Below are 22,524 nucleotides of genomic sequence, written 5' to 3'. Positions count from 1 at the left end.
AAAATAGCAAACATCCTGTCAAAGCAAGTCCTAAAAAAAGAGCAATCAAGCGCCAGCTCCAAGATGTACCTCTTACAGGCATTGTTGCCCTTAGCCAATAATGCCAACTGAAGAGTAGTACCAACAGGGAAAGGTAGATCCGAACATAGGCATCCCAAAGCAAGCATGCTGCCCCCAAAACACCGCCAATAAACACCCGCAAGCATTGCAAGTCACCCGACCCAGTTCAGAGTATCCCTGGGAGCCAAGCAGTCCACCTCAGGACTAGGGCCACTCTCACAAGCAATAAATGTCACAGGCTAGGGGCCCTAAAGACACCCTGATGAGCTCCAACGCTCCTGAGAAAAGGCTCAGGCAGGTGACCTGAAGCACCACACAGAGCAATCAACCATAACAATCTGACAGCAGGAACGGTCCCCAGCCCAGCAGGGCTCGTGACCCTTGACCTCTGCCCCTGCCTTCCAAGACTAAGTTTTAGAGCTAGGCTTTCTCCGAGGGGCTTCAAAGCTCCTACCTGTCAAAGCTTCACCTCAGGCGATAACCATGTCTGCGGGAGATGCTTTAGGCGCCTCCGCAAAGATGGCAAAGGCGTGGGCTTACGCGAGGAAAACCAGGCGGCCGTGAATCCGGGTGGGCGAACCCGGGGAGCCGCACGCCCAGGCAGCCACCGTCACCCTGCCTGGGTTGCAAGGTGCCGCTGCCACTGCCGCTGCTGCTGCAGTAAATCAGCTGACACCGGCCTCACTTGCCGTAAGTCAGCAGACACCGGCCTCGACTGCCGTGACGTGCCCTGCAACTGTCGCAAAAATGAGGCGGGGTGGAAAGGGTTCGTGGTTTCTCAGCACGCCCAGCCGAAGTAGGCGTAGTCTGGTTACTATAGCGACTGGAACCTGCTGTAAGTGTGCTTCCGCCATGTTGGTTACTGTGCATCTAGTCTAAGGTCCCTTCTCACTTTCTAATCCTTTGTAAGGTGATGGAATAGCATACGAGGATGGAATGGTCAGTCTAGGAAATCAGGTCTTCCCTGGACCAGGACACAGACACACTCTACCCTGGGAAAACATCCAGGTCTTCTTAACTAAACGCTGTGATGTCTCTAGCTTACCTCTTATTTCTTATTTCTTGCCCTCATATCTCCAGCATTTTTGGTCAGTTATTTTTGACATTTCGGACTGAGGTAAGATGAAATCTCAAAGTTTTGATTTCCTTAATTGCTGAGGACAATGAACATTTTTTAGCTGTTTCTTCGCTGTGTGTTTTGTTTTTTCTTTACGTTAAGTACAGTACAGAAGCCGGCTGCTATAGCTTATGAGGAAACATCCTGATACTGGTACTTCTCGTATATTTCTGGAGTGAAGATGTCCAGACTTGGAATAAAGTAAAGAAAAAGTTTGTAATTATCAGAAATAACAATTTTTTGATAGGAAGCCTTTTACCCACACCAAACTTCAGCATGCTTTTGGACAAATTAGTGAGGGAATTATACTGTCTGAAAGAACTGATTCTGCTCTGCTCAAGAACCTTAAGGTCCCATGCTCTAGGTTAAGACCAATTATGATGTTGCTACTCAGTGTGTTCCTTGAGGTCACATCCCCAAAAGCCAAAGTTTACCTCAGACCTATTGATTCTGAAGCTTAATAAGAAAATTCTCAAGTGCATTCATTATGCAGTAGCTTTTTTGCAGTAGGACTGCAAAATTCTCACCTACCTGGAAATCTACAGAGCTTATAAAGACGAAAAAATACAAAACATGAAATGAATATTTTTCCTATCTTTTTAACAAAACCAGCCAGTTGCAACAAATGTATTAATCTCCTTGGCTTCCTTCCTTCCATTCATTCATTCATTCATTCATTCATTCATAATAACCAACATTTGGGAGGAAGACGGACAAACCTAAGTTATTGATTGAGCCTGTTTTAATTTCCAAGACATCAAAGAGGTTATACTCATAGCTGAGAGGAGAGAACAGAAGCAGCACTGAGGTGGAGGAAGTTTGACCCGTGTTCTTCCCTTCCAGCCCTGAGGACTTACCCGTTCTCTCTTCTCCATAGGAGCATTGCACAAAAGCAGACTTCTCTATTCATGGAGTTCAGTAATTTCTCTGTCTGGTTCTGTGTTGTGGGTAAGAAATTACTCCAGTCACTCTGGAAATCAGTGTTGAGAATTCTCAAAAAGAAAAAAAGTAAATCTACCATATGACCCAGCTGTACCACGCTTTGACATATGCCCAAAGACTTGAAAACCTACTCCAGTGTTATTTTTTTCATTCATGTCCTTTACTTCTCTGTCCACAATTGCAGGGAAATGCAAACCAAAATGGTCCATTCAACCAATGAGTTTAAACTGATGAATAATGAAAATGTGGTATGTATACAGCTATTTTTTAAAAAAGGAAATTTTCAGGAAAGTGGAGGGAACTAGAAAAGGTCGTATTGAGTGAGATAACCTGGACCAAAGAATAGTGAAGTGTGGGTGTGAGAAGTTTCAGTTGAGGGTACTGCTGACTGTAGAGCCCACAGAAAATGGATTCTCAACACCCATATGAAATGAGGAAGGAATGGGCACTGGGCGTGGTATGCATCACTCTAGAAATCTCTAAAAATGTTTCCCTGAGGAGTGGTGAGACTTATCCACATCCATTTGAGAATACAGTCTTTTTAATATTTATTTATTTATTTAATTTTATTTATTATGTATACAATATTCTGTCTGCGTGTATGCTGGTCAGAACAGGGCACCAGACCTTATTACAGGTGGTTGTGAGCCACCATGTGGTTGCTGGGAATTGAACTCAGGACCTTTGGAAGAAGAACAGGCAATGCTCTTAACTGCTGAGCTATCTCTCCAGTCCTGAGAATACAGTCTTAAATTATCCTCATGTGGGGTTTGAGTCTAGTGGGTTCTTCTCAAATTTTCTTGGAAATTCTAGGAAATATGAAACCAAAAGGCTTATGTAAATTGATAGAAAAATGATGACATGTTTTTGAAAAGTTCACCCATCAAAGCTTATTCTGCTTAGATAAATGATGGATTACTTGATACAGAAAGCCCAATTACTTGTTAATATAATCTTTGTTTCAGCTGTCTGGATTTCTTTTTATAATTATCATGCATATCTTGGTTTGCATATTTATTATTGTATATAATACTTGTAGTTATGAAGACATTCAGGCAAGGAAGGGGTAAGTTAGAAAAGCTAAGGTTCCATGAATATGTTATGTTGGTTTCTGTGTAACCCAGAGTGTAGCCCATAGAGAAATACACAGATGCAAGTTTATCTGTCAGGTTTTTTTCACCAATAAAATAAATAGACATAACAACCATTCTGCTTGCCTTTGTGGTTTGTTGTAAGGGGTGCTCACAATAGTTCACCTCCTCTAAGATAGGAATATGCAATGAGCTTTTACTTTGGAAGCTTCAAGCTCTAACGAATTCACTTTGAATGCTAAGCTGATTCTACTTATAATTCATTGAATCGCATTGATTGTTTGCATGACAGTCTATTAAAACCTCACTACTTTCAAGGGTGTTTCTCAGTCTTCATATTTTTGTTCTCTGGCCCTTGACTTTTATCATGTTCCAATTTCCTCTTTCTTTCTTAATTCCCATTGTTTTTACTCCATGTATAATTGTCCTTAACTTCCCATTATAACCTTTTCTACTTATTGATTAGATCATCAACATTCATAATTTCAACTGTGACTTCTATCCTGGAAATTTTCATATATCTTTATCTGCAAAATTCTTTCTAATCTTCCAGACTCCAAATGGTATTTACACATTTAAATTTTTTTAATGTAAGGCAGAGTTGAAAAATAAAAAAAAAAATACCACATCAAAAATGAGTGACTATGCATGGAAAGATGGATCAATGGATGGGGTGCTTGCCTCCAAGCTTGCTGCTCTGAGTTTGATCCCTGGAACTTGTCCATATGGAGGAAGGAGAGAGTTGACTTCCACTATATGTCCTCTGGACTTTACAGACACGCTGTGGAACATGGGCTTCCATATATACACACAAAATTTATAAATAAATATGATTTTTAAAACCCCAAGTGTACCAGACAGTGGTGGCTCTTGCTTTTAATCCCAGTACTCAGGAGGCAAAGGCAGGCAGATCTCTGAGTGGAAGGTCAGCCTGGTCTACAAGAGTGAGCTTCAGGACAGCCAGGGCTATGGAGAAAACCCCTGTTTCAAAACTTTCAAAAGGACTCAGGGTAGCACACGTCTAGTCTGTGTGGGTGTGATAATAGGGGAAAAGAAAAGTAGCCCTGATTTTTAAAACTAAACGACCTCTATTTGTAGTAGGAAAGTGAGTCTTTGAGCTCACTAGCTAGCTATAGTATTTGTGCTTACCAGTTGTGTTAGTGCTAAGCAGTTCAGTGGTGCATTCTAGAGGCATAATGGGCCCCTTAAGGAATCATACTGTCCAAGTCCCCCCTCTCCCTATAGGCATCTGTTGACACTCTACTGAGCAGAGAGTCTCTAATGTGAATGTGAAATGCCCAATTCAGTATTCTCTCATCTAGACACATTGCACTTCTACCAGCAAGCCAAGTGTCCAGGCCAGTGTTTTTCACAGTGTTCCCAGTACTGTTGACAGCCAGGAGTTATAACTATTCCTAGCTAGGAAAAGGCAAAGGGCCGGGTGATAGTGGCACTTGCCTTTAATCCCAGCACTCAGAGAGGCAGAGTCAGGCAGACTTCTGTGAGTTCAAGGCCACCCTGGACTACAGAGGGAGTTCCAAGATAGCCAAAGATTCACAGAGAAACCCTGTCTCAAAAAAAAAAAGTCAAAAAAGAAAGAAGAAAAGGCAAGGGAAGAGAAGGACATGAATTAGAAAATGGTATAAGTTGTTTGGAGGTCACAGAACCTGTGGCAGCACTCTCTGTTTCTCCTATTAAGAACTCCATGTTTAGATCTCTCTAGTCCATTCTATAATTGGGTCATTGATTTCCTTGCGTTGTGTATTGAGCTTTGTGTATCTGGATATTGATCTTCTGATTGATGTGTAAACCAGCAAATTCTGTAGATTTCTTCATTCGATTGGTTGTTTCTTTTGATGAACATAAGCTTTTTAGTTTTGAGCCCCCAGTTTTTGGTTGTTGACCTTAATTCCTTAGCAAATGGTATCCAATTCAGAATGTCCTTTCCTACACCTGTATCTCAGGGAAGACCTGTTTTCTTCTAGCACTTTTAGTGTTTCAAGTTTTGATTCGAAAGTCTTTGACTAATTTGGGATTTTTATGTAGGAAAGTCAATTGTGCATGGGTCTACTTTCATTCTTCTTCAGGTGAATATTCCCTTTTCCTATCAGCATTTGTTAAAGATGCTGTCTTATCTTCAGTGTATACCTTTTGCCTCAAGTGACTGTAGTTATGAATGCCCATGCTTGAGTCTTGTATTTTGTTTCTTTGGTGTACATGTATATTTTTGTGCCAATATCATATTGTTTTTGATTATATATCTTGACATCTGGAAATCCTCTAGTATTCTTCTTTTTGCTCAGTTTGCTCAATCTGTGGTGTTTTTGACTTTATATGAATTTTACAATTTTTTCAGATTTCTGTGAAGAATGTTGTGGATATTTTGATTCACATTGCATTGGGCCTGTAAATTGTAGGATGGTCATTTTTATGTATTAATTCCTCTGATCCATGAACCCAGGATACCCTCCCACATTTTAGTGTATTTTTCAATATCTTTTCTCAGATTTTTGGTTTTTATTGTAGAGGTCTTTCACCTCCTTGGCTATGTTTACATAAAGATATTTTGCTGTCTAAAATGCTATTGGAAATGGGAGTGTGCCCATGATGTCTTCTCCGTGTGTTTGTTGTTGGTGTCATTGCATGGCTTTAACAATCTGGTTTGTGAAGTGTCTCAGAAAGGGGGTCATTATTTGATCTGTGGCCTAGTCACTTATTTCAAAAACACCTGGGTATTAGCCAGTGATAGACTCAGGACAAAAGGAGGGAGGGTTTTCCTTCTCATACCCCTCCCCTTTCATAATTAGCCATCCTGTCTTAACTTAATAAAACTGGTATCTTTCTAAGAAAAGGAACAGATGAGCCTGTATTGTGCATATGTGAATCAACAATGCAAAGGAAGTCACCTAAAAATAAACAGGACCCCAGGAAATTAATTCTTCTGTCACATTGGTTTCTACCAGTTCCCTCTCTTCTGGACTTCTAGTTTCTAGGCCCATGAGAGTTGTACGTTGTGTAAGCCACTTGTTCTGTGGTATTTTGTTAACACAGCTCCAGCTGACTGTATTAACTAACTATTGTATAGTGGGCTTGAACATCCCTCCCACTCCAAACCCTCTGGCATCCTCCTCCTACTTCCCCTCTCCACTTCATACCCCCCCTCCTTTTTAAACCCACTGCCTCTACAAGATTGAATTCTGAAGTGACATTTCATCCTTTACTTTCTGTCACAAGTTCATCTTGTTTCCAACTTTCCTATTTAAATTCATCTATGCTGTTTGTCACTAGACTCCAGCTTCCTGAAGAAATGCCAGTGTCTAGTTTTTGTCAAATTTGGATACATAATACTTTCTGAATGACTGCTCAAAGGGCACCCCTATGTAATGAAATCCTTAAAGAAACGTTTCTTTTCTTTTCTTTTTTTTTTTTTTTTTTTGGTTTTTCGAGACAGGGTTTCTCTGTGGTTTTGGAGCCTGTCCTGGAACTAGCTCTTGTAGACCAGGCTGGTCTCGAACTCACAGAGATCTGCCTGCCTCTGCCTCCCGAGTGCTGGGATTAAAGGCGTGCGCCACCACCGCCCGGCAAGAAACGTTTCTAACATCAATTTTGTGCGTGGGGAATTGGCCAGAATACAAGACAGGATCACTGTCAAAATTCTTGCAAAAGGTTGCCTTATGGCCTTAGGCAGCAACCTGGGCCCACGATGGAAAAAGGGGGAGGGAGTCCCTTCGCCGCCCAGTCTCCCCGAGTCCATCCTCAGTAAAATAACAACAACAACAACAACAATAATAATAATACAAAACCAAACATCAGGTCAGCGAAGCTAGGGAATCAATTTCAAAACGCCAGCGGCACCGCCCACTCTCACAGCCTGTGCTTGTGTCTGCGCCCGCGCCTGCGCCTGCGCCTGCGCCATTCCGGTAGCGCAAGGCTCAGCCGAGCAAGCAAACGGAAGGCGCGGAAATGACGTCGAACGCTCCATCGCCGAGGCTCCCTCCGCGCGGTGGCTGCTGGGTGCTGCGCGCCTTGTTCCTCTCGCTCCCCTCCCTGCCCGTCTCCTCCCCCTCGGCTTGTCTGCTCCCTGGCGTGACTCGGCACTCCGAGCTCCGGGGACGACACGTCGTGGTCGCCGCTCCGGTCCAGGCCCCGGCCTCCCGCAGCCCCTCTGGGCCTCTCTAGGCCTTTCTTTTTAAGTTTTGAAGCCGGAAGCGTCGCGGCCGCCCTGCCGGGCTCTCCGTGAGGATGGTGGGAGTGAAGCCGGTCGGCAGCGATCCAGATTTCCAGCCGGAGCTGAGTGGGGCGGGCTCCCGACTTGCTGTGGTCAAGTTCACCATGAGAGGGTGAGGCTGAGTCTGGGCCCTGTTGGCATTCCTCTGTGTGGGTCCCTTTCCCCCACCCCCGCCTCGTTTTCCGGGTCCCGGTTCTCCTGTCGGCTTCTGCTCTGGAATGTCCGGCGGTGACCACAGCCCAGGCCGCTGCCGGGATTAGGCCTCGGCTCTAGGGAGCGGGTCTCAGATGTGCGTCCGGGACGTCCGGGCGGGCGCAGGGACCATTCTGCTGGGTCTTCCAGGCTCAGGACATGCCAACCCGCCGACTTGAAATTCGCAGATGTGCTCTGCTCTCGGGGGCGGCCCGCGACTTCTTCCAGCTTGTAGGAGTCCCAGCCTCTGCTGCCTGCGCCGGTTCCTGTCCTTCGGAAGAGCCGGCGATCGCTTGCATTTTCGTGTCTCTCAAGGCTTAATTTTCCAAACGCTTTGCTCTCTCTTCGCCTGCGTTTCTGCAAAGCATTTGGAAGATGCAGCTGTGGCTGCCCATCTAGTCCTAATAATGTAGTCTTAAGGCGTAGTTGGTGCCTTTTGAATTAAGTTAATGGGACACAATGTTTTTTCATGTGCATAACATGCTTGTACCATGCTTGGTATTCTCAGGCTCCTTTGTATATGCAGATAACAGACACAGAATACAGTGTATACATGTCCCCGGTTGGACAGGCCTCTGTGGTGACCAAATTACCTTTTTTAACCCCTTTGGTTTTTCGAGACAGGGTTCCTCTGCAGCTTTGGAGCCTGTCCTGGAACTAGCCCTTGTAGGCCAGGCTGGCCTCGAACTCACAGAGGTCCACCTGCCTCGGCCTCCCAAGTGCTGGAATTAAAGGTGTGCGCCATCACCTTCTGACCCAAATTACCTTTTAAACTTAATGATTTTAGATGATAGAGATCTGAAAAGATGTTAATTGTCTTTGGATAAAGTCACAGTGTAAAGGACACAAAACTGGTGGATCGCTTATCGGGTGTGTAATAATGTTCTTATATGTACATAGGAAGTAGGCCCTAAGAGCCAAAATTCAGCGTGTATTTACACAGCTCTTGTATATAAGCGGTATGTAGTTAGGAGGTTTAGAGATCTTTCTTTGAGCACCTGGCAGTTTTTACGCATATACCAACTTGAAGTAATCTAGTCCCAGTACAGCTGTTTATGTAACAGGTTTTCTTGTGCGTGTTGTTAGTTGTGTTGTTTTTTAATCCTGGAGGGAACATACAAATGTAGATAGCGTTAGGCGATTGGGGTACAAATAGACATGAAAACAGCTAAGAGGGATTCTGTTGTTCATTTTGAGCCGGTCTTCCCGAGAACTGGAAAGGGGCAAAAAATTAATAGAGGGAAATAGAGTACCCACATGACATGATACTTTTACATTTACTAAATGGAAGAGCTTGGGCCATGGCATATATATTAATACAAGTCTCAAGGGAATGTCGGAACTCTAGAAACGTGTCTGAGCCTTGGCGATGTTGTCGCGTTTTGTAGCTTCTGTACTAGGAGAGTACCTGCACATTTGTTGGCTAGACTACAGCAGAGGAGAGGATCATGGCTTCAAGGCCTCTCATTTTTAGTCCGTCCTTCTAATCTTGGTCAGTTGGAGCTTTTGCGCTTTTGCGGTTCAGTGATTTGTCCCCCTCACCGTACCAGGGGCAGAGTAATGAGCAGCTAGATTGACGTGAGGAAGGTGGGGGACATGGTTGCTGCTGCAACTCCTGTTAGCAGGCTGCAGCGTGGTTAACACACGCATGGGGATTGAGTGGTAAAGAGCTAGATTATACTTACTGTTAAGTGACTCAGTTCAATAAAAATAACAGTTTTGTGAAAACTGAAGGCAAGTTAAGTGCTTACATTTAGATCGCATTTTTAGTTTAAAAGAGTATTGAAGTAACATTTATGAATCTAGTAAGGTTGTATTTACCCTTAACATTCTTTCTTTTAAAATATCAAATATCCTTCATGTTTTTTAAACACGGCAGTCCTAGCATTCATTCCACCCTGAGCTCATTGGCAGTGTAACTGGCTTTATTTGTACTGGACTTGCAAATAACCATGTCCAGTAAAGTCTGTCCAAACTGCTCAGGGAAAGCTAATGTTACCTCATTTTAGGTTAAGGGCATAATTTTTTTCTAATATCTGATTTTTCACTTGAATGATGTACTTTAAGCTAAATTGCACATGGCTTATCAACCATTGGTCTAAATTAATTTTCCTCAAGCAGTGTATATAGATTGCTTTGTTCAAGAAATTTTCAAGAACTCTTCAGTGTTTGTGCAGGGTCTTTGAACAAACTAGGCAAGCACTCTACCACTGAGTTACACCCCAAGCCCCATTTTTCTTTTTAGAGTAAAATGTATAGGGCATAACATTGATTTTACTTTTTTTTTTCTTTTTGAGGCTCAGACTATCCTCCTGCCATAGCCTTCTGAATGCTGGAATTATGGGTGTTCACCTCTATATGCAGTCACTTTAGCAGTTTGAAAGAGTGTAACGTAGTGGTATTATGTACACTCACAGTAGTACGTCGTCATCACCATTATTTCCTAAAATGGCTTTATCATCCCAAGTAGAAACTGAACCGGTTAAGTAGTAACTCCCCATCCTCACTTCTCCAGAAGAGCAAACCTGTGAGACCTCACCTTCTCCAGACCCACCTACTTCCCTGGTAGCCTTCACTGCACTTTCTGTCTCTGGGAATTGGCCAATTTAGCCATCTTATGTGAGTGCAACCATAACAGTGTATGCTTCTTGGTCATTTCACTTAGCATGCATTCAAGGTGCATCTGTAGCATAGCATGCATCAGGATTGCAAATATATCCCATTGTGTGTATGTACCATTTTATCCATTTGTCTGTGGGTGACACTTGTGCTTGCTTATTAAAAATAATGAAAACTACTGTGGACATTGGCATATTACATCTTTTTCAATCTCTGCTTTAATTCATTTTTAATACAGATTGCTCTGAACAAATTAACTACAATTCTGTCTGCATTATAATCTTAACATTATAACCCAACAACAGTCCAGTTTATTCTCATATTTTCCTGACAAGATGAGACTAAATTGACCTATTGGTACTGTTAAGAGAATTCTATATGTTAATATCTATTCTGGGGACTGGAAAAATGGCTTAGCAGTTAAGAGCATGGTCTGTTCATTCAAAGGACCCTTGTTCAATTCCCAGCTCCCACATTGGTAGCTCACAACCACCTGTTCAGCTCCAGGGGATATGATGCCCTCTTCTGGCCTCCAAGTCCTTCAGACATCAGTGTGGTATATATACATACATGCAGGCAAAACACACAAAATAAATCTTTAAAAAGTCATTTTAAAAACTTCCTATTCTGATAAGATTTTCAAAATACTGTCTCTAAATATAGTTGCTTCTTAAATATGGCCAGAATAATTATCAACAGTGCTGTTCTATTGTTTTGGTTACTAACCTAAAAGAATGTATGGTTTCTCCCCCGTTTGTATAATAGGAATGATTTTTATCTCGAAATTGTGAGTATATCACTTTTTCCCCCAGTAAGTCAGATCTTTCTGTTATAGACAGTTTACCCTGTATGTTTTCTTATAGCGGGCCTTATTTTGTAAGTGGTTAGGTATCAGTTACCATTCAGGAAGGATGCTAGTGGTGTTTGTTTGTTTTTTTTTTTTTTTGATGATTAACATTTAAAAGTACACTAACTACTAAAATATGTACCTGGATAAATTTTTCAAGGGACCTCATCTTTATAACCAACACTAAGTATAAGAAGTACATCATCATTAACAGTCCCAGGTTCTTGCATCTTTGGCCTCCTTCCCATCACTTTTGGATTCTAACACTGTTAGTTTTGCCTTAACTTAAACTATATGAAAATCGAATTGTATTTTGTAGTCTTACTCTTTTCAAGAGTATATGGTCTCTTGAAGAGCATGTAGTAGAGCCATTGCTTTATAAAGAACAGCAACTAAACGCTGGAGATCTGTTGTGGACTTTTGAAAATGGTTAAAGAGTTAGAGTCTAGGACGTTATTCTTTGGAGTTTTTATTTTTTGGCTGGGGATTGACCCCAGGGCCTCACACATGCTAGGCAAACGATCTGCTACTGAGCTTTCCCCTAGCCTTGTTCTTGGCAGGTGTAAAATGTTAAATGGGGTGACCAGAATTAACGTTTTTGTGAATTGTGAAATGTCACAAGTGGCCAAAGTATATTATCTTATTAATAACGTTTATTAAAATAAATATTTTATGTGATTTACAGAACCAGTTATGTACATAGCTGTGTTTTAGTAACAACAATACATTCAGAAATGGCCTGTATGAAAGTTATCCTCTCTGGAAAAACAAGCCTTCCGAAATGAGACTTTACAGGGTGCTTTCATTTTCTTTATCCATGTTTGTATATATGTTTACACAAGCTTTACTGAAGATAAGAGCAGTGGCTATTGTAGAAGGCAGGGAAGAGGTTAACAGGTTTATGAATATCATTTAATATTAGAGCTGTGAGGAAATTTTTATTAATAAAAACTCAGTAACACTTTTAAAAGAACTGGGATTGGATTGGATTGGATTGGATTTATAAATTGCCCTACCTGTAGCCGGCTGTTTTGCTAACTAGAATGTTGGATTTTGAACAGCTTACTTAACTTTTGACCTTCAGTTCTGTTTTTATGTTTTTTGAGATGGGTCTCTCCGTTATGTAGCTGAGGATGCCCTAGAACTTGCTTTGTAGACCATGCTGTCTTCCAGTTTGCAGAGATCAGCCTCCCTCTACCTCCCCAGTGCTGGAATGGAAAGTGTGCACCACCACACTTAGTCATAATTTGTTTTTTATTTTCTTTTTAAAAAAACTTATTCGTGTATTTTATGTACATGAGTGCTCTGTCCTCATGCACACTAGGAGAGGGCAGCAGTTGCATTACATATGGTGGTGGGTTTTTTGGTGTGTGTGATTTTTCAAGACAAGGTTTCTCTGTAGCTTTGGAACCTGTCCTAGAACTAGTAGACCAGGGTGGCCTTGAACTCATCCACCTGCCTCTGCCTCCCGAGTGCTGGGATTAAAGACTGCCTGGCATGCATTACATATGGTTGTGAGCCATCATGTGGGTGCTGGGAATTGAATTCAGGACTTCTGGAAGAGCAGCCAGTGTTCTCTTAACCACTGTACCATCTCTCCAGCCCGGGTTTTTTTTTGGGGGGGGGGAGGCGGTTCACTATCACTTTTATTTGCAGAGCCTGCTACAGTTGGTTAACAATGCTAGCTATGCTGGCACAATCCAAAAAGCCATTCTCCTTTATAGCATTCAACTAACAGAATCTCTACAAACCAGACCAGGGACCAGCTGGGATGTATTTCAACACCAGGGAAGAGGTTGCTCATTCCCTGTTTCCATATATTTTCCAACAAGATTTGTTTTATAGCCAAATGAGACTCAAACTCATAACAAAGCTACTAGCCATCTTCAATATCACTGATTCCCTCCCCACCCCCAGAATAAAAAGCAGAAGGGGGACTTTCCCTAAGAAAAACCTGTTCAGCCAGTTTTTTTAAGTTATTTACTTATAATGTTAGTGGTATAATTAAAGTTGAGTCTGTTTGCTATATTCTTCATTGCCCCACTTGCCTTTATTCTTTTTCTTTTGCTCAATCTTTGATTATACTTATTTTATAATTTTTTATGAAATTTGAGATTATTTTACATAGTGTTTCAAATATCTTTATTTTCAGTAGTTTCATATATATATTAGACTGCTTAAAATTGCCTCATATGTTAATGATGCCTGAGTTTCTGTGTAAACAGTCTGGTCTTGAATTCACCTACCTCTGCCTCCCAAGTGCTGGGATTCAAGGCGTGCACTTGCACACTGAGCTTTGTTTTTAGTTCTTAGATGGTGATTGATTGTGTTAGGTTACGAGCTGTGTATTCATTTCCTGACATGTGTGAGTTCAGAGTGTTTCACCCTGGAGTTTGTTGGGGTTTGGGATAGTTAACATACATAGACTCTACCAGGAAAATGTCTCAAATCTGAACATTTGAAATTTTTGAATGCTCTGTTATCCACACTTTTTGAGGGCTGATATAATATCCAGTTTTGGGGTTTAGGGTCATTTTGAATTCTAAAAGTTTTCAAATAACATGTTCAACCTAATTCATTGTGTGCTGTTAATTAGTAAAGCTTTATGATAGGTCTTTCTTAATTTTTTTAAAGCTTTTAACCTTAGGTTAGGTTGTTCTTGATGTTCCCCATAAATGTTAGAGTATAAATTTGTTAGTTTCATTTTAAAAATTTTGGGATTGTATATTAATCCAAGTCAAGGAGGATTGATTTCTTGACAACACTGACTATTTTTTTTTTCAGCTTATAGACATGTCTCTTTATTTTCCTTTGTATTCTTTTGTTGTTGTTGTTTATTAGTTTTGATTTTTTGAGACAGGGTTTCTGTGTGTAACAACAGCCCTAGCTGTCCTGGAACTCGCTCTGTAGACCAGGCTGTCCTGGAACTCACAGAGGTCCACCTGTGTCTGCCTCCCTAGTGCTGGGACTAAAGCTGTACACCACTGCCCAGCTATATTCTTTCAATGAGAACAAAACAGAAAGATTTTACAGTCTTAAGCCTGAGACCTAATATTGTTTCTGTACTCATTAAAGCGATATTGGTGTTTATCAGTATTATAAATGACCCAGATGGATATATTAGAGTGCCAAGAATATCAGTTTGCCTTATTTTATTTAACCTGATAAATGCTTTTATAGCATAAGTTAGTACAGTGTTTATATTATTTTTCTGAATATAGCTCTGTCTTTCTCACAGGTGTGGACCGTGTTTGAGGATTGCTCCAGCATTCAGTTCTATGAGTAATAAGTATCCACAGGCAGTTTTCTTGGAAGTAGATGTACATCAGTGCCAGGTAAGGCAGAAGAGCCTTTTGTCACTCTGTTTTTCATGAAATAGATCGAAATCCAACATGAAAGTGTTTTATTTCAAGTTTTTTTAAAAATATGAGGTGAAATTAATGCAGTGTTGTTAAAGTAGCAGGTTACCTGGCAGTTCTATATCTGCTGAGGCATTGGCTTATTGATCATAAAGTTATAGTGGAGAGTTTTTGATAATAGTTAGATTTAATTTCATCACTATAATCTTATCTTTAAAGTATGTCCCTACCCTCTCCTCAAAGTGGTTATACTCTGCTTTGTTGAGAACAGTATATGATACAAAGCTCAGTTCCTCATCATCCTAAATACTGTTTTTGGTTTACCTGTTGCAGTAAAAGTAGCTTCAATTTGCATTTCCTTGATTTCCCCATTAACTAATTTTCATCTTAAGAACCTCATTTGTCAAGTTACCTATTCCAAGAGGTTTTCTTTTGGATGTCTTACTTTTTTTGGTAAGTGTTTGCTGTGTGTTAGAGGTAAAAGTACTTTGTTTAGTATATTCTGCAAATATTTTTGCACAATCTGAATTGTCTTAAACTTTTCTAATGGTAGGGAAACCTGACATTGCACACTTTAGTTTTGTTTTCCTACATTAAATGTTAATGGGTAGTATCACTGTCCTTATTTTAGGTATATTAGTTTACGAAAGAAAATTGTTTCATTATATATTTAGTATGTTGAAAATGTACATATCGACTTCACTAAAATATATTGACTTTATTTACCTTACTTTTTTAAATTATTATACATACCAGGAAATTTACGATCACATGTATGGCTCATATTTCTGTCTCTCTTATTTTTTTTAAGGTAGCACTATTCCAGTAGGTCACCTGTGATATTTAGAGAAGATATCCCTTGGTTACCTTTATGCTTCTTTCCTTTGAATGATATATATTCTGTACCTCTTCATATAGTCTACATATGTGAGAGGGCAGACCTGCTCTGTTGGTTTTTAAGTCTTATCATGAAGAGTTTAAATAGGGTGCTCTGGTTAGTATTAATTTCCATTCAGTATTAAAGGGTAGAACTAGAGCAAAACTTAAAAGGATAGCTATTATTTTAATGATGACCTGAAGTCAGTTCTGTAAGAGTAGAAAATGGATGAGCGCGCCCCTTTTCCAAGACAGAAAACATTGCCATGTCCCTTTCTTTGACAGGTGGTATAGATTGGCTCTTCTGTTTTAGGTGGATACCTTTTCTTAGCAGCAGTGGTTTGTTTTGACTCATCATTACCTTCCTTATTTTTGTTTTCTTTTGAGACAGTCTTATTTAGCCCTGGCTTACCTGATTTCTCTGTGTAGGACCAGAGGACTCAAACTCAAGAGATCTGCATGCCTCTGTCTCCCAAGTGCTGGGGTTAAAGGCACTACCATGCTCAGCCTTTGGTTATTTCTTTTTGAAAAATGCATACTGTGAAATTATAAGAAAGCTGCTTACCATAAAGCGCAATTTCTGCTATTTTTAGAAGATAGCTCTTCTGTGGGTAAAATATATGACAGTAGAACTAATGTCTGAAGAGATAAAGGCAGCTGTTTTCTATATGGGTGTATGGATAATGTAGCTGTGTCTCCGTAGAAACTCTCTTATAGGGCTGCCTTTAAATTTTTTTTTTCATTTGTCATGCCTGACTGAGTAATGTGTGCCTGGGTCCTACAGAGTCCAGAAGAGGAAATTGAATCTTCTGGAACTGGAGTCATGTAGGTGGTTGTGAGCTGCCATATAGATGCTAGAAATTGAACTCCCATCCTCTGGAAGAACCGCCTTCTCTGCAGCCCAGTCTGTTCTTTCTTAAATAATAATTAGGAGTACATTGTTTTACATTTCTGGTTAGGACTTGTGCTATTTTAATTTGCTTAAAGTTGTAGAATGAAAAATCAAAATGGTATAAGATTTGTTTTAATTTTTTCACTGTTTAATTTTCCTATTGTAGGGAACAGCTGCCACGAACAATATCTCAGCAACACCTACATTTTTGTTTTTTCGAAACAAAGTGAGAATCGATCAGTATCAAGGAGCAGATGCTGTGGGACTAGAAGAGAAAATCAAGCAGCATCTAGAAAATGATCCTGGAAGCAACGAGGACACGGACATTCCGAAGGGCTATGTATGTCATCAGAAGAGCAAGATCAGTATCTTAAATTCGGTGTTACTTGGTTGAATTGAAATTTACTGTTTTCTTATTAATTCAAAATTTTTTCAAACTAAAGTGGGCTATTGAGTTTTGTTGGTCTGTTATAACCATAAATCTCATAAATCTACATTGTAAATCACATTCCCCTAAATTTCTTTTGCTAAATTCTTTGTCACTCGAAATTGATTTCTAAACTATTAAATAATTCTAGTGCGTGCCTCCCTTCCGTGAGTGGAGAACATGGCATTGAAAACACTTCTCGGGCTGGAGAGATGGCTCAGTGGTTAAGAGCATTGCCTGCTCTTCCAAAGGTCCTGAGTTCAATTCCCAGCAACCACATGGTGGCTCCCAGCCATCTGTAATGAGGTCTGGTGCCCTCTTCTGGCCTGCAGGCATACAGACAGAACATTGTATACATAATAAATAAATAAATAAATATTAAAAAAAAAAGAAAACACTTCTCATTTTTATAGTTATGTAAAATGTCCCTTATACCTAACCTCCTATAGTCTATTTTTGTTTGGCTTAGAATCAAATGTAACTTTAGTATAGTATTAAATGTATTTTAGCAATAGGGTACTATTTTTTTTTAAATGGATATGGAGGCTGAAGAACTCAAAGGATAATATTTTTAATCTACATAGAATAAATAGTTCTAGTGCAGCAGTTTTGCATGGTTTGAGATTATTCGGGGAGGAAGCAGAGTTTAGAAATAGTATTTTATGGTCTACACTTGTTTCTCAAGTTGAAGTTACTACATTAAAAAGTTTATATTTAGTACAGTAAAGCAAACCAGTGTATTTCTGTCTGTAAACCCTTTAAATTCAAGCTGAAAAACTAGTCAGATAGACATGACAGCTTGTCTTTGTGTGCATGTGAATCTTTATTTTCTGTTAGCCTATACCATTATTATTTATTTAAAATAGCACCCAATTAGAAAGTGTAAATTTTTTGAGTTGGGGTTGATAATTACTGAACTAGGTCATTGATACCTATTCTTCTGGTGTGCTAAAGCAAGTTTTGAGAAAGATAAAGTTTATTTACAAGTCAGCCAAGCATGAAGACTAGAAGACAGGTTTCTAATTTGGCCCCTGAGGATGCTTTTGGGATAAAGTAGTTCTAACACTTGGGAAATGGGTTGGAGGAAAGAGGAGGTGGAGTAAGTGGTGTTTTCTGCAGTGTAGTTACATTGTGTGGGTTCATAGTGCTTGTGTTCAGAAATGATTAGACAAATAAGTTCCCTGGGCACATTTGTCCAGACTCAACTGCATTGTTAGTGCTTTTAATTTGTTTGACCTAAAGAAAAGCAACCTCTAAATTCCTAAAACATTACTTACAATCTTGTGCTCTTTGATCTGCTTTGAGGGGGTTTTATCTATAGCTAAGCTAGTAAGAGTCTACTAATGTGGTAATTTCATGATCACCTTTGATTTTAGTCCTTGTAGTACCAGGACCTGAACTGAGGTTGTATGGGTCTGCCCACCTTGGGATCATCCCTGGGTCAGACTTTAAGTATCTCACAGGAAGCCATATACTCTGTAAAACATCTTAAACACAGTTAAGAATAAGGAAAGCGTAGGAAAATACTATAAGAACCCTGCTCTTACCTGGATGTCATGAAAGGAGGAGGGGCCCATTAGGGGCTCATACAGAGTACTGTTTAGGGCGAATGGGATTGGGTTGTTGATGCTTGCTAGCTTGTCCTTGTCGCTTAGGATTTGCCCTCTCATGAAGTCCTGGAGACAGAGATCATCTTTTGATGATAGGATTTGTTGGTGTTGTTAGCTTCTTTTGGTTTGGTGGGGTTTTTCTTTTTTTGTTGTTGTTGTTGTTTTTGGTGTACATTTATTTTTGCTGTGTATGGTTTGGTTTTGTTTGAGATGGGGGTCTCATGTAGGTTGACCTCAGACTCACTGTGTGCCCAAGGTGGAGCCTCAGCCCTGTGTTTCTTACAGCTGCTTCCCAAGTGCTGGGTTACAAGTGTCCTGGGTCCCCTTAAGAGGCTTCTGGGATACACAAAATATATACTTACAATTCATAAGCTCCTTGTAGTAAGTGTCCTGGGGAATACTGAGACCTAAAAGTTGGATTTCTAATACTTTACCATATAGGGTAAGCCTAGATTTTGCTTTAATAATTAGTGATAGATTTCCGTCAGAAATTCAAAGGAAAAGACCATTATAAAAATTCAGTAACTGTTTTAAAACAAACATTTTCTTCAAAATTGCTAAATCTAGAAAGAATCATAGATCTGAGTCTTTATAATTTTTATGCTAAAGCTAAGTGCTTTGCCTAAGTTTTTTATTTCTTTTGTTTCAGATGGATTTAATGCCTTTTATTAACAAAGCTGGTTGTGAATGTCTTAATGAAAGTGATGAGCATGGCTTTGACAACTGTTTACGAAAAGACATGTCCTTCCTGGAATCTGACTGTGATGAGCAGGTAATTGGGCGCCTATGTTAAAGCTAGTAGGCACTGTCATTCTCCGTGCTCTTGTTTCTCTGTAGTGTTCTCCTTATGACTACATCCCTCTGACTCCTATCCCATCACTGTCCAGATCCATCTCCTTTCTGTGTGAGGTGCCATGTGCTCTGAAGAACATTGCAGCGCTCATGATTGGCCCCACCGCTGCTTAGATTACCACCATCACTTGGTCGTTTTTTAAGAACTGCTTTCTGTGTTTTTTCTATCCAGATAGTTTGTGTCTGAGCAGTAGCGATTGGCTTGATAAGCCTTCCCGTAGAAGACTGTCTGCTTAGTCCCAGATAAAAACACTGTTTTCTTCTTTCCCCTGTGTTGCTTTTGCCACGGAGAAAGATGGGTAAACACCGATCATGTCATCTTTATTTTCTGGGTGTTGCTTTCCTTAATTTACTCCCTATTCCACTGTATGGGAACTTTTTCTCTTCTACTCGGGCACCAATGTTTATAAAGTCTGAAGTCTGCATGTTTGTTGCATCTTCTTGTAAGAGTTAATGACTCTTTGCTGTCATCTTTCGGATGTCTTGCTGACCTGCTCTTTCTAGCTTTCCCTCTCACCTGCTTTTTCCCAGCATTTCAGCTCCTTGCACATGTCATGCTTGCTGTTTGGACACATTATTAATAAGTCAAGTATAAAAAGTAAGTTAAGTAACCAGAGGAAATAGTCTAGCTGTGTTCTTAGACCTTAGTATGGTTTTGAAATAAGTCTAAACCCTTTCTTCTATCTAGGGTTACTTAAGAACTATGATTCATACTGTATTCCTGTGTATAGTGGCCTAAAAACATGACAGTGTAGACTGTAGTATTGTCTACAGCTTTGCTGAAATCTTATGTTAAGGGAAGTCTTTCTTACAGAGTAGGAGTTTAGCAGTAAACAGTTTTGGATGGAAAGAAACTTTATGGATAACTTAGAGCTTCTGAGAGAATCTAGACAGCATTGGTATGTTCCTTATGTGGCCTTCTAGAGAAATTTAGAATGAAGTTTGTGGAGGCCTTTCTTCCTTCCACCACTTCAGAGCATTGTGTACACTGAGCCACATTCCTGGTCCCAAGAGTCCTGCTTTGTGAAATTAGATCACAGTTCATGTGAGGGTCCATCTTTCTTCATGGCTGCATTACCTTTCAGTAGTCACGTGATATGACTTAAGTATTTGGCACACTAGAAAAAAATGTGTTACATATTAAAATTTAAGAACTACATTTATTTTATTTGAGAATTTTGTTTCATTTGTGGGAATGTATGTTACTTTCCAGTTTGTAGGTCACAAGATCTTAGTTGTTTTTTTTTAAAATACTTATGCAAATGGGTGTCTTATCTGCATTTATATGTCTTTGTATCACATTATACCTGGTGCCCTTGGAGGTGCAAGAATTGAATGCTGGTCCTCTGGAGAAGCAGTCAGTGCTCTCTCCAGCCCCAGATCTAGATCTTAAGTTCCTTTACCTATTATTTTTTTCTGTCATTTTTTACATAAGTAATTGATAGTGGCTGTTCTTAACTGTCAAACTAATGAAGTTAATTTCAGCATACAGAATCTCTTTATTACAATGGTTTTGTTAGATGAACTAGATTTGTGCCACCTTTATGTTAGCTCCCCTTAGCCTTTTTTTTTTTTTTAATTCATGGTGTTGACAAGTCATTTTGTGCTGAAACTGTTTCCCTCACAGCTACTTATTACTGTGGCATTCAACCAACCTGTTAAACTGTATTCCATGAAATTTCAAGGACCAGATAATGGTGAGTAAAGGACGGTTAATTAAAAACTGACTTTCTATTTTGTTAAGCCTGTTAGCTTACATTTAAAACTTTTTTTAAAAATATTTATTTATTTATTATTTATACAATATTCTGTCTGTGTGTATGCCTGCAGGCCAGAAGAGGGTACCAGACCTCATTACAGATGGTTGTGAGCCACCATGTGGTTTCTGGGAACTGAAAAATAGAGGTCATTCTTCCATGTGTTCATTGAAGATTATAAATGGCCAAGTAATGTGGAATTATTAAGAATTAAAGTAAAAATTTTTTTCCCCTTAATTTACAGAGTACTGATTCTTCCTCTCATTTTTAGATATTTAACAATAATTTTTTAGAATCAAAAATAATGATTGGCCAGGCCTCTTGAGTGCTGGGATTAAAGGTGGCGTATGCCTCCATGCCTGGCCAAGGTTTTGTTTAATAATGTCTACTTGTTTGTTTTTATATACTTTCTTATGTTAATAAGTTTTCAATAATAAAATATTATGAAGTACTTGGTAGATAAATTCTATGGAAATTAGTATGATTAAATCAGCCACATATCTGAGTTTTAAGTCATATACTGGCAGTGAAGGAGTTAAGTGGTGTAAAATGGGCATATTCCTTATCTAATATCTAAGAAAAGTAAGATATGCTAATTTACGATTAATTTCTTTTTGGATAAGTGTTAATGCTAATGATGTTTTCCTCGTGGGTAACAAAATATGCCAGTTGATGGCAACCATAAAACTTAGTATATTTTTTATTTTATAAAAGGTTGTTCACCTGCATATACTATCAGAATCCATTGCCACCTTCCATGTAGCTCCTCACTGATAATGTTGTATTTATTATAGTGTAACTTTTCTTTCTGTTTTAAGACAGAATCTCACCATGTAGCCCTAGCTGACCTGGAGCTTGCTATGTACATCTGCCTGCCTATGCCTCCCAAGTGCAGGGATTAATGGCGTGGCCCACCACACCAGCTCCTAGTGTGGCTTTTGGCACTGAAGGCAGAAACTTGTTTATGTATATACGCATGTGTATACTCGTGTGTGTGTGTTTTTATTCCTAATATTTAGCAGATATTCTAATGTAGAATGAAACTGGGCTAAGAAGATACCAGCAAATGAGTATTAGAGGAAAAAGATTGACTGTCAATATTCAGATTTTTAGAACTTTTAGTAGAGGGTTTTGAAGTTGTGTATGTTGTTGTGTGTCTATATATGTGGCCCTACAGAGGTTCTGTATAAGATGCATTGATGATATAGGAAAATATAGTGTGTTTGTAGTTTTAGCACTTCAATTCTTTCTTTAAATCATTTTATAGGTCAAGGTCCTAAATATGTAAAAATTTTTATCAACCTACCCCGATCTATGGATTTTGAGGAGGCAGAAAGGAGTGAGCCAACTCAAGCTCTGGAACTGACAGAAGATGACATTAAAGAAGATGGCATTGTCCCTCTTCGTTATGTTAAATTTCAGAATGTTAACAGTGTAACTGTGAGTGCATTTCCTTACTGTATCTTCTCTAGTTGGTGAGCAGCAGGGCTCTTCTGTGTCCTCGGTGATTCTAAGTGATTGTTTAAAGTAAGTTTGTCCGGTAAATTTGAGGAATGGAGGATGATTCATGGGATTTGTCCGTTTGTTTAAGCTGGAGATATTTATGATTACTCTATCTCAATTGGTGATATGTGTTAGTACCTGTGTAAAAATTC

At 39.6% G+C, this 22,524-nt stretch overlaps 2 protein-coding genes across 2 annotated transcripts in view; one reads left to right on the top strand and one right to left on the bottom strand.

Moving 5' to 3' along the window:
• The window catches only part of Wdr7 (WD repeat domain 7), a 276,473-nt gene extending 275,741 nt beyond the window's left edge, over nt 1–732 (bottom strand). The window contains exon 1 of the mRNA XM_005356195.2: nt 515–732. The gene's annotated coding sequence lies outside the window, so the exon portion shown is untranslated. The remainder of the gene's footprint in view (nt 1–514) is intronic.
• A 6,515-nt stretch (nt 733–7,247) lies between these two features.
• Txnl1 (thioredoxin like 1) overlaps nt 7,248–22,524 on the top strand; it is a 29,313-nt gene continuing 14,036 nt past the window's right edge. Inside the window, exons 1-6 of the mRNA XM_005356194.3 lie at nt 7,248–7,550; nt 14,335–14,431; nt 16,390–16,563; nt 18,910–19,032; nt 20,740–20,809; nt 22,137–22,309. Of these exons, the coding sequence (XP_005356251.1) occupies nt 7,453–7,550; nt 14,335–14,431; nt 16,390–16,563; nt 18,910–19,032; nt 20,740–20,809; nt 22,137–22,309 (735 nt within the window). The 5' untranslated portion in view covers nt 7,248–7,452. The remainder of the gene's footprint in view (nt 7,551–14,334; nt 14,432–16,389; nt 16,564–18,909; nt 19,033–20,739; nt 20,810–22,136; nt 22,310–22,524) is intronic.

Source organism: Microtus ochrogaster, chromosome 18 (assembly GCF_000317375.1).
Source record: "Microtus ochrogaster isolate Prairie Vole_2 chromosome 18, MicOch1.0, whole genome shotgun sequence".
In the NCBI taxonomy this organism is placed as follows: Eukaryota; Metazoa; Chordata; class Mammalia; order Rodentia; family Cricetidae; genus Microtus; species Microtus ochrogaster.
This window is presented reverse-complemented; position numbering and strand designations above follow the sequence as displayed.